Raw genomic sequence first — 15,034 nt, forward strand, 5'->3', positions numbered from 1 at the left:
CTCTTCCTCCTCCTCTTCCTCCGGCGCTGCCCGCCCCCCCGCCCGGCCCCGGGGCTCCCGCCTGCCCGGCCCCGGGGCTCCCGCCTGGCCCAGCCGCGGGCGCCCCCATTACTGCGCACGTACGTCGGAGGCTTTCTTCTCCGTCAGCTCCAGCTTCTCCTGGGCGTCTTTCAGATTCTCGGAGTATTTATCCAGCTCGTCCTCCGTCCCCTTCAGCTTCTTCTGGAGGTGTGTCAGCTCCTCTTCCACCTGGGGACAGATGGGGGGACCTGTCAGTCTGGGGACCACGTACCCGTGGCGGAGTGGCGTCTCCCACGTTCACAAGAGTCCTCTGTCTCTCCGGGCCTCAGTTGCCTCACCTGCAAAACAGGGATAACGATACCGTGCACCACTCAAATGCTACCTGTTAATATGATTTGCACCTTCTTCCCATCTCTTGGGACCAGCTGTGTGTGCTTATCTTTGGGGGGGTCCTGGATACTCTTTCAGAATCGATTACAGCTTTTGGGAAACAAGTCCCGACACACTTCCCAGAAACACGTTCAGTCTTGCATCCCAGTTTCAGGGGTGCGGACTGCTGGTGATCCCGAGTTAAGCAGAAATAGGAGTCTCATCCTCTGGGCCCAGATCTCCCCCAAACCCCAGGCTGTCCCTCTCTAGTCCTGCCTCCTGCACTGGCAGCTAGAAAAACTTTCTAAATGTATGTTTGCCCTCCTCCTGCCTAAAACTGCCCTGGCTCCCCATTGCCCAAGAGATTGGGTCTCTGACTTTCCCACAAAATACTCTGAAAGGTTGGGGCACCTGGGGGGGCTCAGTAGGTTAAGCCTCAGATTCTTGATTTTGGCTCAGGTCATGACCTCAGGATGGTGAGATTGAGCCCCTAGTTCGGCTGGTGCTGGGTATAGAGCCTGCTTAAGATTCTCTCTCTCCCTGTACCTCTGTCCCTTGCCCCCACCCCCGCCCCATGCTCTCTCTCTCAAAAAATAAAATGAAATACTCTGAAGGCCCACCCTATTCCTGTACTTGGGGGTCTTGGCTAGAAGAGAGATACCCCTCAAAGACCACTTTCTTTGAAGGCTAAGGTTAAATCTTTAAAATTACTGCACATCTGGCTTATGTTCATTTTAATAAAAATGTCCCCCACGTTCCCAAGTTTTCAGTTCTCTTTGTTTATCCTGGGAGCCTTGCCCCTCTCTTGGCCCTCCCAGCTTGAAAAGCTCAGATCTATGGGATACAAACCACAAACCCCTTCACCTGGTCCATCTCCATTGCGCTCCACCACACCAGTCAAGAGTCAGTTCAGGAAGCCTTCTCTGTCACCTCCAGGCTGCACCTCCCTCCCCTGTCCTGAACTCTGGTCCTCTGGTCAGTCCAGCTCATGCTTTGATCTGACTTCTGTCTCTGATAGTTTGACGCTGTGGTCCAGTCCGTGTTCCCAGGGTGGGCAAGGAGCCCTCCCTGGGCCCTGCTTCATCCTCCTGCTTCCTCTTCCCAGTAGGAAGCCCAGAGAGGTGGAGTGACTTTCTCCAGGTCACCCAGCACAGGGTTTGAACCCACTTCTGAACAGGCCCTTATGCCAGGCCTGCTTTCCTACGTCCCTTTCTGACTTCCTTCTTTTCTTTAACATCCGGAAGAAGGTATGTTATTAGAGCTGATGTGGCTTCTAGGTCAAGCTCTGAGTCTGATCTGGGTTACACACTCACCCCTGAGATGATGTGTAAAATGTGCCAGATGCTCTGTGTGTGTGTGTGTGTGTGTGCGCATGTCTGTGCGAATTCTTTTTTTTTTTAAGATCTATTTATTTATTTGAGAGAGAGAGAGTGCGCGCACAAGCGGGAGGGGTAGAGGGAGAAGGAGAGAGAATTCAAAGCAGATTCCACACTGAGTGCAGAGCCCGACACGGGGCTCGATCTCAGGACCCTGAGAACACAACCTGAGCCAAAACCAAGAGTCTGACGCTTAACCAACTGTACGCCACCCCCCGTCCCCCGTGCAAATTCTTAAAAGGTCTCCTGTCCCATCTTCAAGGCCACCGAGTGTCCTACTGCTGAGCTAGGGAATGGGGAGGGGGTGGGGCTCAGAGGAGGAGGAGGGTGACAGCAGCTCAGGCCTATGTCAGGCTCCACAGGGCCTGATCTTGACCTTCGGGCAATAAGCCTAGATGCCTGGCTCCAAATCCCAGCTGTGTGACCCCTGTCCCCTTTTGTGGCTTCAGTCTTCTCATCTGCAAAATGGAAGCCTTGTCGTGGTGGTCTCTGGGTGCCCCAGCAGCTGCTGTGAAACTTCTGCCTTGACTGAGAAAATGATCCAGTTTCCTTGAAGACAGGTCAGCGTGACCCAACATTCACCTGACTTCCTTCTGGAAGGATCTGTGGGGTGTAGCATTTACTAGGTGCCAACTATATGCCCAGCACAGCGCTCTCTTAACATGACAGAGTGAGAGCAAGTTCTGCAGCTTTGGGCTCATCCAGGTGTGAAGATGGTTAGGTTTTTCATGACATCTTCCAGCAAGGTTTGGACAACAATTGGTCGGGACTGGGGTCGGGGGCTATGAAGCATTTAGAAAGTGCCAGGCACACGACACATACTGTCTCACTGAAGCTGCATGTCAGAAGGGTAAACTGAGTCCTAGCAGGAGGAAGGGACTTGCCCCGGGCCATACAGATAGGGGGTTTGAACCCTCGTCAGACTGATTCCAAAGCTGGTTCGGTTGACTTCTAGGTTATGCATGCCCACTGCCCACCCGCTTTCCACTGACCTTCCACACCCAGCACCAGTACCCCTCCCCTTGGGAAGCCCACCCTGCTGCCCCGGGCAGAGCCTCACCACCCCCTTGGGCCCTCCCAGTCCCTGTCCCCGCCTCCAGCCCAGCCCTCTCCATGTCTGGCTCTGTCTCTCCAAGCCTGACTCCTCTGGAGTAGGGCCGGGCTGAGGTCACCCTGAGCCAAGCCCCAGCATCACTCAGCATGGGGCTAGGCCCGGTCCTCACCAAGGAAGTCCAGGGGAGGTTTGCAGAATGAATCAATGACACACCCAACGCTTCAGTGGTTGGAGCCAGGTAGGAAAAATCAGTAAGACTGACACAAATCGGGTTCCTTTCCCTCTGCCCAATTTCTAAGCACAAAGTGTGTGCTGGTGTATGACACCTTGCTGAGGAGGGTAGCCTTGCCCTGGCTCTGTATGGTCTCTGACAAGTCACTTCCTTCTCTGGGCCTCAGTTTCCCTGCTGTAAAACGACTGGGAAGGTCAGGGAGTGCACACCTTAGTCCCTGTAAATGGGGCCTTAGGACAGGGCTGAGGCAGGATGTGGGGTCAAAGTCCAGTTGTGGCGGATATCACTGCCCTGGGAGGGGAGTGGGCAGGAAGCTGGGAGGGCAGGGCCTCCCGATCCTGTTCCCACACTGGACAAACAGGGCCTAGAACTGAGACTTTGCTGCAAGGTCCCCAAGGGGCAGGCTGGTCCCGGGACCCACACTCTGGCCTCATGAAGTGTAAGGCACTCCAGGTAAGTCAAGTCCCTCATTGCCTCCTGCCTCCGTTCCTAGGTGGGACAGGCCATCGGCCCCTTAAGAATGTGGCCTCTGCTTTGGGCCTCTGGAATCTTGGGTTCCACACCTGGCCATTAGGAGGGGGGCCCGTGCCCCCATGTCACAGATAAGAACACTAAGGGTTCAGAAAGGGGCAGCAATGTGTCCTGAGTCAAAGTTAGAAGAAGATCCAGCCTGGATTCAAGTACAAGTCCACCCAGTGGGTGGCTTCATGGAAAACCAAGAACAGAATGAATATCCAGCTGGAGGCCAGAAAACCTGTCCCTGCCTTTTTGGCCATACCGATGGCTGAAGGCTTTGAGAAGCCTTCCCTTTTGAATGTGTGTCGCCTTGGGAGAGTATGCTGTATCAGTCACTCACACCTTAGTGAAAATTAGAGCCATAAACTTGCTTTGCTCTGAATCCCTAGCCGAGCCTCTCATGGCAAGGGCTAAATAATGGATGGAAGTGGGCAGCTCCACAGGGCCTGATCTTGACCTTCAGGCAATAAAATTGGAGATTTGGGGGTGAACCTGAGGATCTCAGTGCATCTCTGCATGTCTCAGGTTCGCCCGCCGTCCCTGCTGGGAGCCTAGAGGGGAGCGGTGGGGGTGCCAGTGGCAGGCAGAGGCCTTGGACCTGGAGCTCTGGAGACAAGTTTCGCAGAAGGCTCCGGCACTAGGGTACACCAGGGGGCTAATGCAGCTGGTGGGCAGAGGCCCAGGCTGGGCAGTCCCAAGGCCATGCTTTGGAGCAGAGCAGAAGTCATCTGTCTGGGTCTGGGTGGCCAGATCAGCCAGTGCCTGGCACCCAGCACAAGATGGGTGTCTGTGTTTGCCAGGGAGGAAGGAGGAAGGGAATGTGGCAGGGAGTGCTGGGGTGGGGCTGGCCTCTGAGAATGTGTCACAGGTTCTTAGGGAAGCCCCGGGATACTGGGGGATGGGGAGGCCCACAGAGGAAGTAGGGCGTAGGGCAGGGCAGGAAATAATCCTGCATTTATTGAGTGCTTACTCCGTGCCAGGCACCAGGACAAGGGCTCCACCTGCAGTCACCTCTAATCCTTCCATGGTGTCACTTTCCTATCTCAAACCTGGGGCCACTGAGGCACAGGCCTTTGTTCCATGGCGCTCAGTGACCCAGCGTGGACAGAGCCAGTCTGAGCTCAGAGCCTGTCCTTTTTACCTTCCAAGCTGGCCTGGTGTATGGGCTGAGCAGGGCTCGGCACGGAGTGTTGCTGTCCTGGGCAGCTCCCGGGGCTTATCTGAGACCCTGATGCTTCTGAGGGCTGGGTGGTCAACCCCAGCGGTGCGGCTGAATCCTGTGGGGGGCAGGGTGCTACGGAGAGAGCAGCACCCCCTTCCCTCCTCCCACTGGCTGATCTGGCCACCCAGACCCAGACAGCTGACTTCTGCTCTGCTCCAAAGCATGGCCTTGGGACTGTCCAGCCTGGGCCTCTGCCCACCAGCTGCATTAGCCCCCTGGTGTACCCTGGTGCCGGAGCCTTCTGCGAAACTTGTCTCCAGAGCTCCAGGTCCAAGGCCTCTGCCTGCCACTGGCACCCCCACCGCTCCCCTCTAGGCTCCCAGCAGGGACGGCGGGCGAACCTGAGACATGCAGAGATGCACTGAGATCCTCAGGTTCACCCCCAAATCTCCAGCTGCCCCAGGCCTGACTCTCACCCAGCTGCCCCGGCCACACCCACACTCGGCCACCCTTCCTGCACAGTCCCACCTGGGTGTGTCCTGGCACGGGTACAGGGTGACCCTCACACACAGCTCGGCACCGCCACCCTCACCACTACACACACGCGTGTGCACACGCACACACGTGCACACGTAGCCGGGCGCCGCCACCCTCACCTGGACACTAATACACACACACACACACACACACACACGCCCCACCTGTGCGCACACAGAAATGCCCAAACACACAAATACACTCTCACACACGGTGTCCACCAACCACCCCATCTAGTACACACCCCCCACGCTCATCCCCTCATCCCAACACCCCTACACACACTCCAGCTTGCACACACATCCAGTGCACACAAACACCCCTCCCTTGCCCAAGCGCGCATGCTCGCTCTCTCTCTCTCTCTCTCTCTCTCTCTCGCTTTGCTCACCCTGGCCCTGCTGGGGTATAGTCACCTCTCTCTCCCAGCTCAGGGACCCTGGAAAGACAATGGTCCCCTCACTCTCAGCCATCACCCCCTGTCCCTTGCCCTGACTCCAGGCACTGAGGTTGCTGAAACTCCCGCCTTAGGTCCCAGAGCCTGGCCTCCCGGCCAGGAGCACCCCACAGAGGGCACTGGGCACCTCACCTGCTTGCACTTCTCCTCAGCGGCTTTCTTATCCGACTCGGCCTGCTCCGCCCGGTCAATGGCGTTCTCCTTGTCCAGCTTCAGCATCTGCATCTTCTTCTTGATGGCCTCCATGGCTGAGCGGTGGGGCGCGGGCACAGAGGACTCTGTGGAGGGGGCTGCGCTGCGGGCCGGGGCCGAGTGAGCAGCCAGGCGGGGGCGAGGCCCTTATAGGCTCCCAGGCGCACCGCCCCGCTGCCGGGCGAGACCTGGAGGAGGCCCAAGCCCAGGCTGCCGGGCCAGCCACCACTCGCTTGCTCAGGAGGACTTGGCCAGCTCACCGGCCGCCCCACAGCCCTCGCCTTATTTGGGCCTAGGATTTTCTCAAAGGAAAAAAAAAAGGAAAGAAAAAGCCCGACCCGTTTCCATTTTTAACCTGGTGACACAGGTCCCTGGTGGGTGTGCGGGCATAGCGCTGGCTCAGCAGGACCCTGGTGGACCATGGGCCAGCCTCAATTTCCCTGTCTGTGCTGCGGAGCACAGAGAGGGCTTGCGTGTGGGTGCAGAGTAGGGGCGAGGTGGGGTGGGGAGGCGCCTGTCCTCCCTTCTCCTCCCCTCTGGTCCTGCCTCCAGGTATTGGGAGTCAGGACTCCATCCCATCTCCTGCTCTGCCCCAGGGGCTCCCTGCGTTACCCCCCTCTTTCTGGCAAATCTTTGACTCATCATCTTCTCCCTCTGTCTCCTTTCTGATGAGTGTCTTTGTGTCTCTCTCTGTCTGTGTCTCTCTCCATCTCTCTGTCTGTGTCTTCCCACCTCTCAGTTGGTGTGTTCATTTCCCTGTCTCCCTGTCTCTTTTGGTCTTGTTCTCTTGGACTCTCTCTCTATTGCTTTGTCTCTCTCTCTCTCTATCCCTTCAGGTTCCCCCTGTCCTTCTTTCTATCTGTCTCCTCCTATGTCTGTCTCTCTGTCATCTCCCCTGCCCCCGCGGGCCAGCATCACCAGGGCAAGATTGACCTGGATCATCTCTTGGAAATTCTTGGCAGGCCCAGACCAGGCCCTGATGCCCTCCTGAAATGGCATACGCTCTCTTCCCCACTCAGCATCCGTCTGTGGCTCCCCAGCACCACTGAAATAGGAGGTGGCCTTAGCTCAGCTTGTCATTCAGACTCCTGCCCGTTGCTCACTCCCCAACTCTCCACAGCAGTGTTTCCCAGGCAGGGCTGTGGTCTCCCCACCTCCAGGCCTTTCCAAGTAGGGTACCCCCAGCCTCCCCGTTACGCTTCCCCTCTGTCCTCCAGCAATCTGCCTTCAGAAACTCATTCTTTCGTGTGATGAACACGGAGAGCCTTTCATGTGCTGAGCCCCAGCAGCACATGCTCAGAACGTGGTACCTTTTACTATTACTGTTATTTGGTCATCAGTTTTGGACCCTGAGCTGCTTTGGGGCAGGCCTGTGCCTCAGTCTTATCTGTGGCCCCTCAGTACCTGGCCTCCAGAAGATCAGAGAACCCTTATTAAAGTGAACCATTACCCCTATACATCCACACGCTCTCTCACACACATTCTCACACCACCCCTCACCCCCCCCCCACACACACTTCTCCAACTGGGAAACTCTATTCATCCTTTAAAGTCCAGATCAGATGGCTCCTCCTCCAGAACGCCCTCCTGGGTTCCTAGACAGAGCCCTGGCCCCCCAGCCCCAGCACCAAAGCTTCTATGTGGGATGAAGTATAAGGAGTGAAGCTTCTGTGTTTCCTACCCAAGACCACAGAAGGAGTCTGGGCAGTGGCCAGCACCGCTGGGGAGCACGGGGGTCAGGCCCAGATATAGAGTCCCTGCTTCCCTCTGACCCCCTTAAACCAGCTTCCTTTGCTTTGTCACATTGAGAAGTCCTGTCCCTCCCCCATCAGCATGGGAGCCCAAAAAGTAGCAACGGAACATTCTGGAAACTTTCTCATGCTCCAAGGATATTGGCTTCTCCCCATGTTCAGGAATCAAGGGGACTCGGCCCAGATCCCTCCCCAACTCTGTCTCCATCTTTCTCTCTCTTATCCCACCCCTCCCCAAGTCCTGGCTGCGAAGACCCGGTTTCCTCTTAGGACACAAGCAGACCATCATGCATCTCGAAGAATGTCAGTGATGATTGAAAGACTGGGGATAGATAATGAAGTGCTGTGCCTGGTGCCCTGCTGAGCACTCCACTCAAAGCATCTCACTTCCGCCTCCCTGAACCCTAAGAGGTAGAAGACTGGATTTGTTCCCATTTATAGAGAAGGAAGCAGAGGCCCAGAGTCACCCACCCAGGGTCACCCAGTTTGTGAATGGCAGAACTGGAACCTGACCCAGCTGCCTCTAGACAGAGCTGGAGAGAGGTCCTAAGACACCCTGCCATGTCTTTCTGCCTTCTTTCTCCCATCCTCTGCCTCAGGCTGAGTCATCAGAGGTCATCTCCCTCCACCCCCTGCGCTCCCCCCGCCACCACCTCCTGGGAGTCCCTGGGACCAGCCTTACCGCAGGTGGTGTGGCTAATTCCAGACCTGACACCACCAGCTCAGGAAAGGGATCCCTCCCCCAGGAGCTGCCGGCTAGCTCGGTGGCCTTGTAAGGTAGACCCTTGTCACTGGAATGTCCTCTTGCTCAGGGAGCTCCCGGAGGTGGAATCTGATGCTGGGGAGGGGAGAAGGAGGCTAGGAATGGCGTTAGAGTCCAGCTGTGCCCCCTGCCCTGCAGCCTCGGGACTGGTGCCCTCTCTGTGTATCTGCCCCAGGGACACCTGAGGAGAGCTGACCAGGGCTGGAAGGGTCATCCAGGGCTCCTGGGGACCCTGTCCCAGCTGTCCAGGCTGTGGGGCATGATGGGGGTGGAAGTTGCCATTTATAGCTCAGAAGGAGTGAACTCCCGTCCCAACAGTGGGTTTGGAGGATGGTGGTGAGCCTAGAGTGACCACTGCCATCCTGGCCACCTCACGGCCATGAGACTTGGGGTCATTATTGAGCATCTACTACATGCCAAGCACCATATGGGCTTTGAAGACATGGTGGTGGACCTGACTCAGCCCAGGGAGAGAGATGACCAATAATTGCAAACAGGGAATTCATTATAATAGGGCAAACTGCTGTCTTAGGTTGGGCTCCTCCAGAAGGAGATGCTGAGGCAAGAATTTGAGGGCAAGTTATTTATTTGGGAGGCCACCCAAGGAGACATAAGTAGAGGGTGAGAAAGTTAGACGGGGAAGGGAAGGAGGCCAGTAAAGGAAGGCTGCCATACTGAAGCCAGTTACCTCTCCTGACAACTGCGGCGCAGTCCCACTGGGGACCTGTGGGGGCGCAGCAGAGAACACACTCCTCAGAGTTGTAAGGGCCGAGAGGCGGGGAAGCTGGGGTATTTATCCACCAATCCCTATCCTCCTCGGTTGAAGGCTGCTTGTGTGTGGGGGGGGGGTGCTCCAGTGTGGGGCACCCTTCCCACCCCACCCCCATGTGGGTTCAGGAAGAAGGAAGCCCTTCATGCCAGGGGGAACAGTGGGAGCCAAGGGCCCCTGGGTAGGCAGTGAGCATTTCAGATAAAATGTTAATGGAATATAGAGAGTCCTCGAGGTGTCAGTGCTCTGTGGTGTTGGAATCTTGTTGCTTGCCGGCCTGTGCGCGTGTGTGTGGACGTGGCCTCAACCGACTATACCCAACAAGCAACCCGAAGCTATGGGGCCTACCCCACCCAGCCTGGGCAGGGCTATTCCCAGCAGAGCAATCAGCCCTATGGACAGCAGAGTTACAGTGGTTACGGCCAGTCAGCAGACACTTCAGGCTACGGCCAGAGCAGCTATGGTTCTTCCTACGAACAGACCCAGAACACAGGCTATGGCGCTCAGTCAGGTCCCCAGGGATATGGCTCAACCGGTGACTATGGCGGTAGCCAGAGTTCTCAGTCATCTTATGGGCAACAGTCCTCTTACCCTGGCTATGGCCAGCAGCCAGCTCCTAGCAGCACCTCGGGAAGTTATGGTAGTGCTTCTCAGAGCAGCGGCTATGGGCAGCCCCAGAGTGGGGCTATGGCCAGCAGTCTGGCTATCGTGGACAGCAGCAAAGCTCCCATAACCCCCCTCAAGGCTATGGCCAGCAGGACCGTGGGGGCCGCGGCCGGGGCGGTGGCGGTGGTTACGACCGCAGCAGCGGTGGCCATGAACCCAGAGGTCGTGGAGGTGGCCGTGGAGGCAGAGGCGGCATGGGCGGAAGTGACCATGGTGGCTTCAGTAAATTTGGTGGCCCTCGGGACCAGGGACCACGTCATGACTCTGAACAGGATAATCCAGACAACACCACCATCTTCGTGCAAGGCTTGGGTGAAAATGTTACAGTTGAGTCTGTGGCTGATTACTTCAAGCAGATTGGTATTATTAAGACAAATAAGAAAACAGGACAGCCCATGATTAATCTGTACACAGACAGGGAAACGGGCAAGCTGAAGGGAGAGGCAACAGTGTCGTTTGATGACCCACCTTCTGCTAAAGCAGCTATTGACTGGTTTGATGGTAAAGAATTCTCTGGGAATCCCATCAAGGTCTCATTTGCTACTCGGTGAGCAGACTTCAACCGGGGCGGTGGCAATGGTCATGGAGGCTGAGGGCGAGGAGGACCCATCGGCCGTGGAGGCTATGGAGGTGGTGGCCGTGGTGGCGGTGGCCGGGGAGGATTCCCCAGTGGAGGGGGTGGTGGTGGCGGCCAGCAGCGAGCTGGTGACTGGAAGTGTCCTAATCCTATATGTGAGAACATGAACTTCTCTTGGAGGAATGAATGCAACCAATGTAAGGCCCCTAAACCAGATGGCCCAGGAAGGGGGACTAGGAGGCTCTCATATGGGGGTAACTATGGAGATGATCGTTGTGGTGGCAGAGGAGGCTATGATTGGGGCAGCTACTGAGGCCGAGGCGGGGACCGTGGGGGCTTCCGAGGGGGCCAGGGTGGTGGGGACAGAGGTGGCTTTGGCCCTGGCAAGATGGACTCCAGGGGTGAGCGCAGACAGGATCGCAGGGAGAGGCCATATTAGCTTGGCTCCTGAGGTTCTGCAACAGCTTTTCTTCTTGTACCCAGTGTTACCCTCATTATTTTGTAATCTTTCAACTGCTGATCACTCATGGGTTTTTTGTGTCAGACTATGTAATTGTAACCATACCTCTGGTTCCCATTAAAAACCATCGTTTTAGTTAAAAAAAAATGTTAATGGAATATACAATATGGGGACCTGGTTGGACTTGGATGGAAGTCAGGAAAGCCTTCCCTGAGGAGGTGGCATTTGAAGTGAGGTCAGAAGGAGGACCGAAAGGTGGGCTGGTAGATACAGGTATTGCATATATGGAGACCACAGGTGACAGGGTCTGAGAAGGGGTGAGTATGCCTTGACTGTGAGAGACAGGTGGGAAGAGCATGGTTGGTGGGAGATGAGCCCACAAGAGTCAGGTGACAGAGGAGAGAATGGGGGCCCCTGATGTATCTTCTGGAGTTTGAGGCATGCAGAGAGAGCGAGGAGGCCAGAATGAACTTAATATTGGTGGAAAAGAGCAAAGATCTCATCTTGCATCCTATGGAGACTTGCTTGTTGAATAATAATATGACAACAATGATAATCAAAGTGGCACTGGCTAAGGATGACCCAGAGTATGTGCTGGGTGGGTCACATGCAGTGTGTGTGTGTGTATGTGTGTGTAGTATCCGTGTGAGGGGAGATTCACTGACCCTTCACCCAGATCCTTGTGTAGTAAGAACCTGGAGGCCCCCCCCACAAGGAAGCTGCTCACCATGGTCACACAGCCGGCACATGGCAAAGCCAGGATTTGAACCTAAGTCTGTCTGATTCCCTGGGACCTAAAACCACCACCGCTCCAGCCCTCCTGCCCTGTTTATTAAGTCAATGTGGGAAGAAGGGAGCAAAGAGCCTTGTGTCCTCCCAGAAATCTCTGAGACATACTCCAAGGGAACTGTGTGGGTTACAGGGCTTGCCCACAAATGCCGAAAAACAGGCATGACCACAAGCTCTGCAACATTGTCATGATAATAATAATTATAGTTAACACCGACATGGCTACCAATCTGCTCACACTCTTCTAAGTGCCTTGCATATATATATAAGCTCATATATTAATTTTCACATAACCCTATGAGATAGAGGCTATTACCATTTCCATTATATAGCAGAAGAAACTGGAGCACAGAGAGGTCAAGTACTTGCTCAAGGCCACCCAGCTAAAAAGTAACAGAATCCAGGCTGTCTGGCTCTAGAGTCTGTCCATTGAGCCACTAAACTGTATCCTGAGCAGCCTTCTGTGCTTGACCTCCAGCCCAAATTACCCTTACATACGATGGCCACCACCCATTGAGTGTCCATGCTACTGCTATTGAGAAACCAACTCTCTGAGACTTCGGCATTTCTGTACAACTCCCAGGCAGTGGCGTAGGCAGTGTTTTTTTCTGGCTATCTTTTCAAGGATGTTTGTATAGCAAACAGCCATGGAAGACAGAGTTTCTTCCTGCAGAGCAAAGGGCAGGATTGTTTGCTGTCCATATAATAAAGATAATGCCTCCCTCTGAGATAAACGTAGAGCAGGTTTGTTTGTAATCTACTAGAAAAGACTGGGATTTCTCAGCTTGGAATTCCTTGGCTGTAGCACACAGTTTTCACCCAATGCCTATCTGCGTTCACCTGCATGGTCTCTGTGGGACTTAGGAGGAACTGGCACAAACAGGAAGTTTATGCTGCCTGCACCACAAGTAATAAAGTCTTTTGTCTCTGACCCTGGAGTCTTGTGTCTTCTGCCAGCATCCATAACGGTGGCAGGTTAAATTGTCAGCTTGCAAGTACAGTGAAATCCCAGACCCTTCATAGTTCTTGATACCTATTTGCTCTCTCTGATGCCACCTGTCACCAAGGTGTCTCTCATGGGATCCTGGAATAACCTGTTGAAGTCTCACCTCTGCTGCTGCCTTTCTGAGCTGGTGCAGAATGGGGTGGTGATGAGTTAAAGAATGCCATCCTTTGAAGGCTTATTTCTCATCCTTGGCACTATTGACATTTGGGACCAGATCATTCTTCATATTACAAGGCTGTCCTGTGCAGTGGATGTGGAGCAGGATCCCTGGCCTCTACCCATTAGATGCCATTAACATCCCACCCCCAGTCATGACAACCCCAAAATGTTCCCATACATTACCAAATACCTCCTGTGGGGCAGTCTAAATTGTCCTCCTTGTTGAGAACCACTCCTAGGAAGAACCAACATCTTGGGCATCCAGCAAAGCTGCCTTCTTTGACTTAGGAAGTCTGTTTTTTTGAGGAATCCCTCTATACTCCCACATTATATGGAAATGATTCCTGAAATACCCTCAGTTTGAACATTGGCATATCAGAATTCCTGGGACTTTGAATGAATGGATTAATGATAAAAAGTAACAACAGCATTGTGTACCCATGTACATAGTAACATCATTCACAATAGCCAACAGCTGGAAGCAACCCTTGAGTGTCCATTGACAGATGAATGGATAAACAAACATGGCATATCTATGGATTATTCAATCTTCCAAAAGGAAGGAAATTCACACGCTACAATGTGGATGAACATTGAAAACATCATGCTGAGTGAAAGAAGCCAGTCACAAAAGCATAAATACTGTTTGACCCCACTTATAGGAGGTCTCCCTAGAAGAGTCAGATTCATAGAGACAGGAAGTAGGATGGTGGGTGCCAGGGTCTGGAGGACAGAGTGAGGAGTCAGCGTTTAGTGGGGACAGAGTTTCAGTTTTGCAAAATGAACAAGCTCTGGGGATGGCTGGTGGAGATGGTTGCACAACATGTGAATCTGCTAATGTCACTGAACTGAACACTTAAAAATGGTAAAGATGGTAAATTTCATGTTTTGTATATTTTACTACAATTTTTAAAAGTAATGACAACAACAATTAATAACATCTGTTGAGTACTTACTGTGTGCCGGGCACTGAGTGTTTTAGATACATTATCTCAGGGTTTACAAACTTCAGTCATTCCTATATCAGCTCTACCTTTTTGTGCATGTCTTACTTTGGGTTTCCCAAAAAGTAGACCCCAAAAAGGATTTGTGGGAGATGGTCGTAGGAGCCCAGTGAGAGAATGGAGAAAGGAGACAGGGAGGGGAGTTTCATTCATGAGTAGGCTACTGCTACAGGCAACTGGGTGTTGGTTCCTCTTGGGATATTCTCAGCGACTTCTGACTTCCACTCCACAGACAGTTTAGAGTTATCTAACGGGAGGTCAGGAAGCTAGGGGCAGTTGCCTACCAACAGTTGACCATCACTGGTTGATGGTTCCCCTCTAGGCATTAATGCCCTGGTGCTTCTGGTCTGCCCCATGCAGGGCCATGAACACTCCATGTTGGAAATCCTAGGCATGTAATGGGAACCGTCTGCAGGTGAACTATGCATGGGTTGAATACAGGGAAGGAGCCATCACCAGTCTGCTAAGGGCATGTGTACCAAAGATACTACAATTTGCTTGATTTTTTTTTCTTTAAGTCTATCATTTAAAAAAGTCTCAGGCAGATTAGTGTGGTCTTTGTGAGCCAAAAATGCCGAAGGTGACAGTGCAGCCCATCACCTTCAGATATTTGTGAGAGAGATCTCAGATTCAGGAGTGGCTTTACAAGCCAGTGAATATGCGGTATCATTGGTTTTGATGAGTATAGGGACCTTGTATTAGATAGTGCAAAGAGATTCATTCCAAAGCAAAGTCAAGAGAACAACTGGGTCGGATCATGCTAAAAGAAGATGATATTATTCTGCTCCAGATGAAATGATCAGAGGCACCTGGCTGGCTTGGTAGGTGGAACATGAGACTCTTGATCTCAGGGTCATGAGTTCGAGCCCCACATTCTGTGTAGAGATAACTTAAATAAATAAAACTGAAAAAAACAAAAGAAATGAACAATGAAGTGAGACATTGTTGAGAAGACAACACAGTTTGGTTTTTTAGATATCCCTTGTTGGGAGTATGGTTCTAAAACATTTGTTCACATTGTTTTGATTACCCTTACGTTATTACTAGATGACAATAAATGCTGTAGGATTGTTTTTATTAAAAAAAACTCAAATAACTTCTTTGGCCTCATCTTAGTGCAAACTTGAGGTACTAATTTGTTTTAGAAGTAGGATGCTGCCATGACAGTAGATGGCAT

The 15,034-nt window shown here is 53.2% G+C and overlaps 1 protein-coding gene and 1 pseudogene across 1 annotated transcript; one reads left to right on the forward strand and one right to left on the reverse strand.

Annotated features, from left to right (window-relative positions):
* Positions 1-71: 71 nt before the first annotated feature.
* Positions 72-6,167, reverse strand: LOC135365673 (tropomyosin alpha-1 chain-like). The gene is made up of 2 exons (XM_064598465.1): positions 5,854-6,167; positions 72-249 (listed from the first exon to the last, which is right to left on the reverse strand). Exons 1-2 carry the CDS (start codon positions 5,965-5,967, stop codon positions 109-111), a joined length of 255 nt encoding a protein of 84 aa, XP_064454535.1. The 5' UTR covers positions 5,968-6,167; the 3' UTR covers positions 72-108.
* Positions 6,168-8,689: 2,522 nt separating this feature from the next.
* On the forward strand, positions 8,690-11,031 carry LOC123841580 (RNA-binding protein FUS-like; annotated as a pseudogene).
* Positions 11,032-15,034: the final 4,003 nt, after the last annotated feature.

The sequence above is a fragment of the Mirounga angustirostris genome, unplaced genomic scaffold, assembly GCF_029215605.1.
Source record: "Mirounga angustirostris isolate CCGP_5_RB_7025 unplaced genomic scaffold, mMirAng1.0.hap1 SCAF_1, whole genome shotgun sequence".
NCBI classification, from domain to species: domain Eukaryota; kingdom Metazoa; phylum Chordata; class Mammalia; order Carnivora; family Phocidae; genus Mirounga; species Mirounga angustirostris.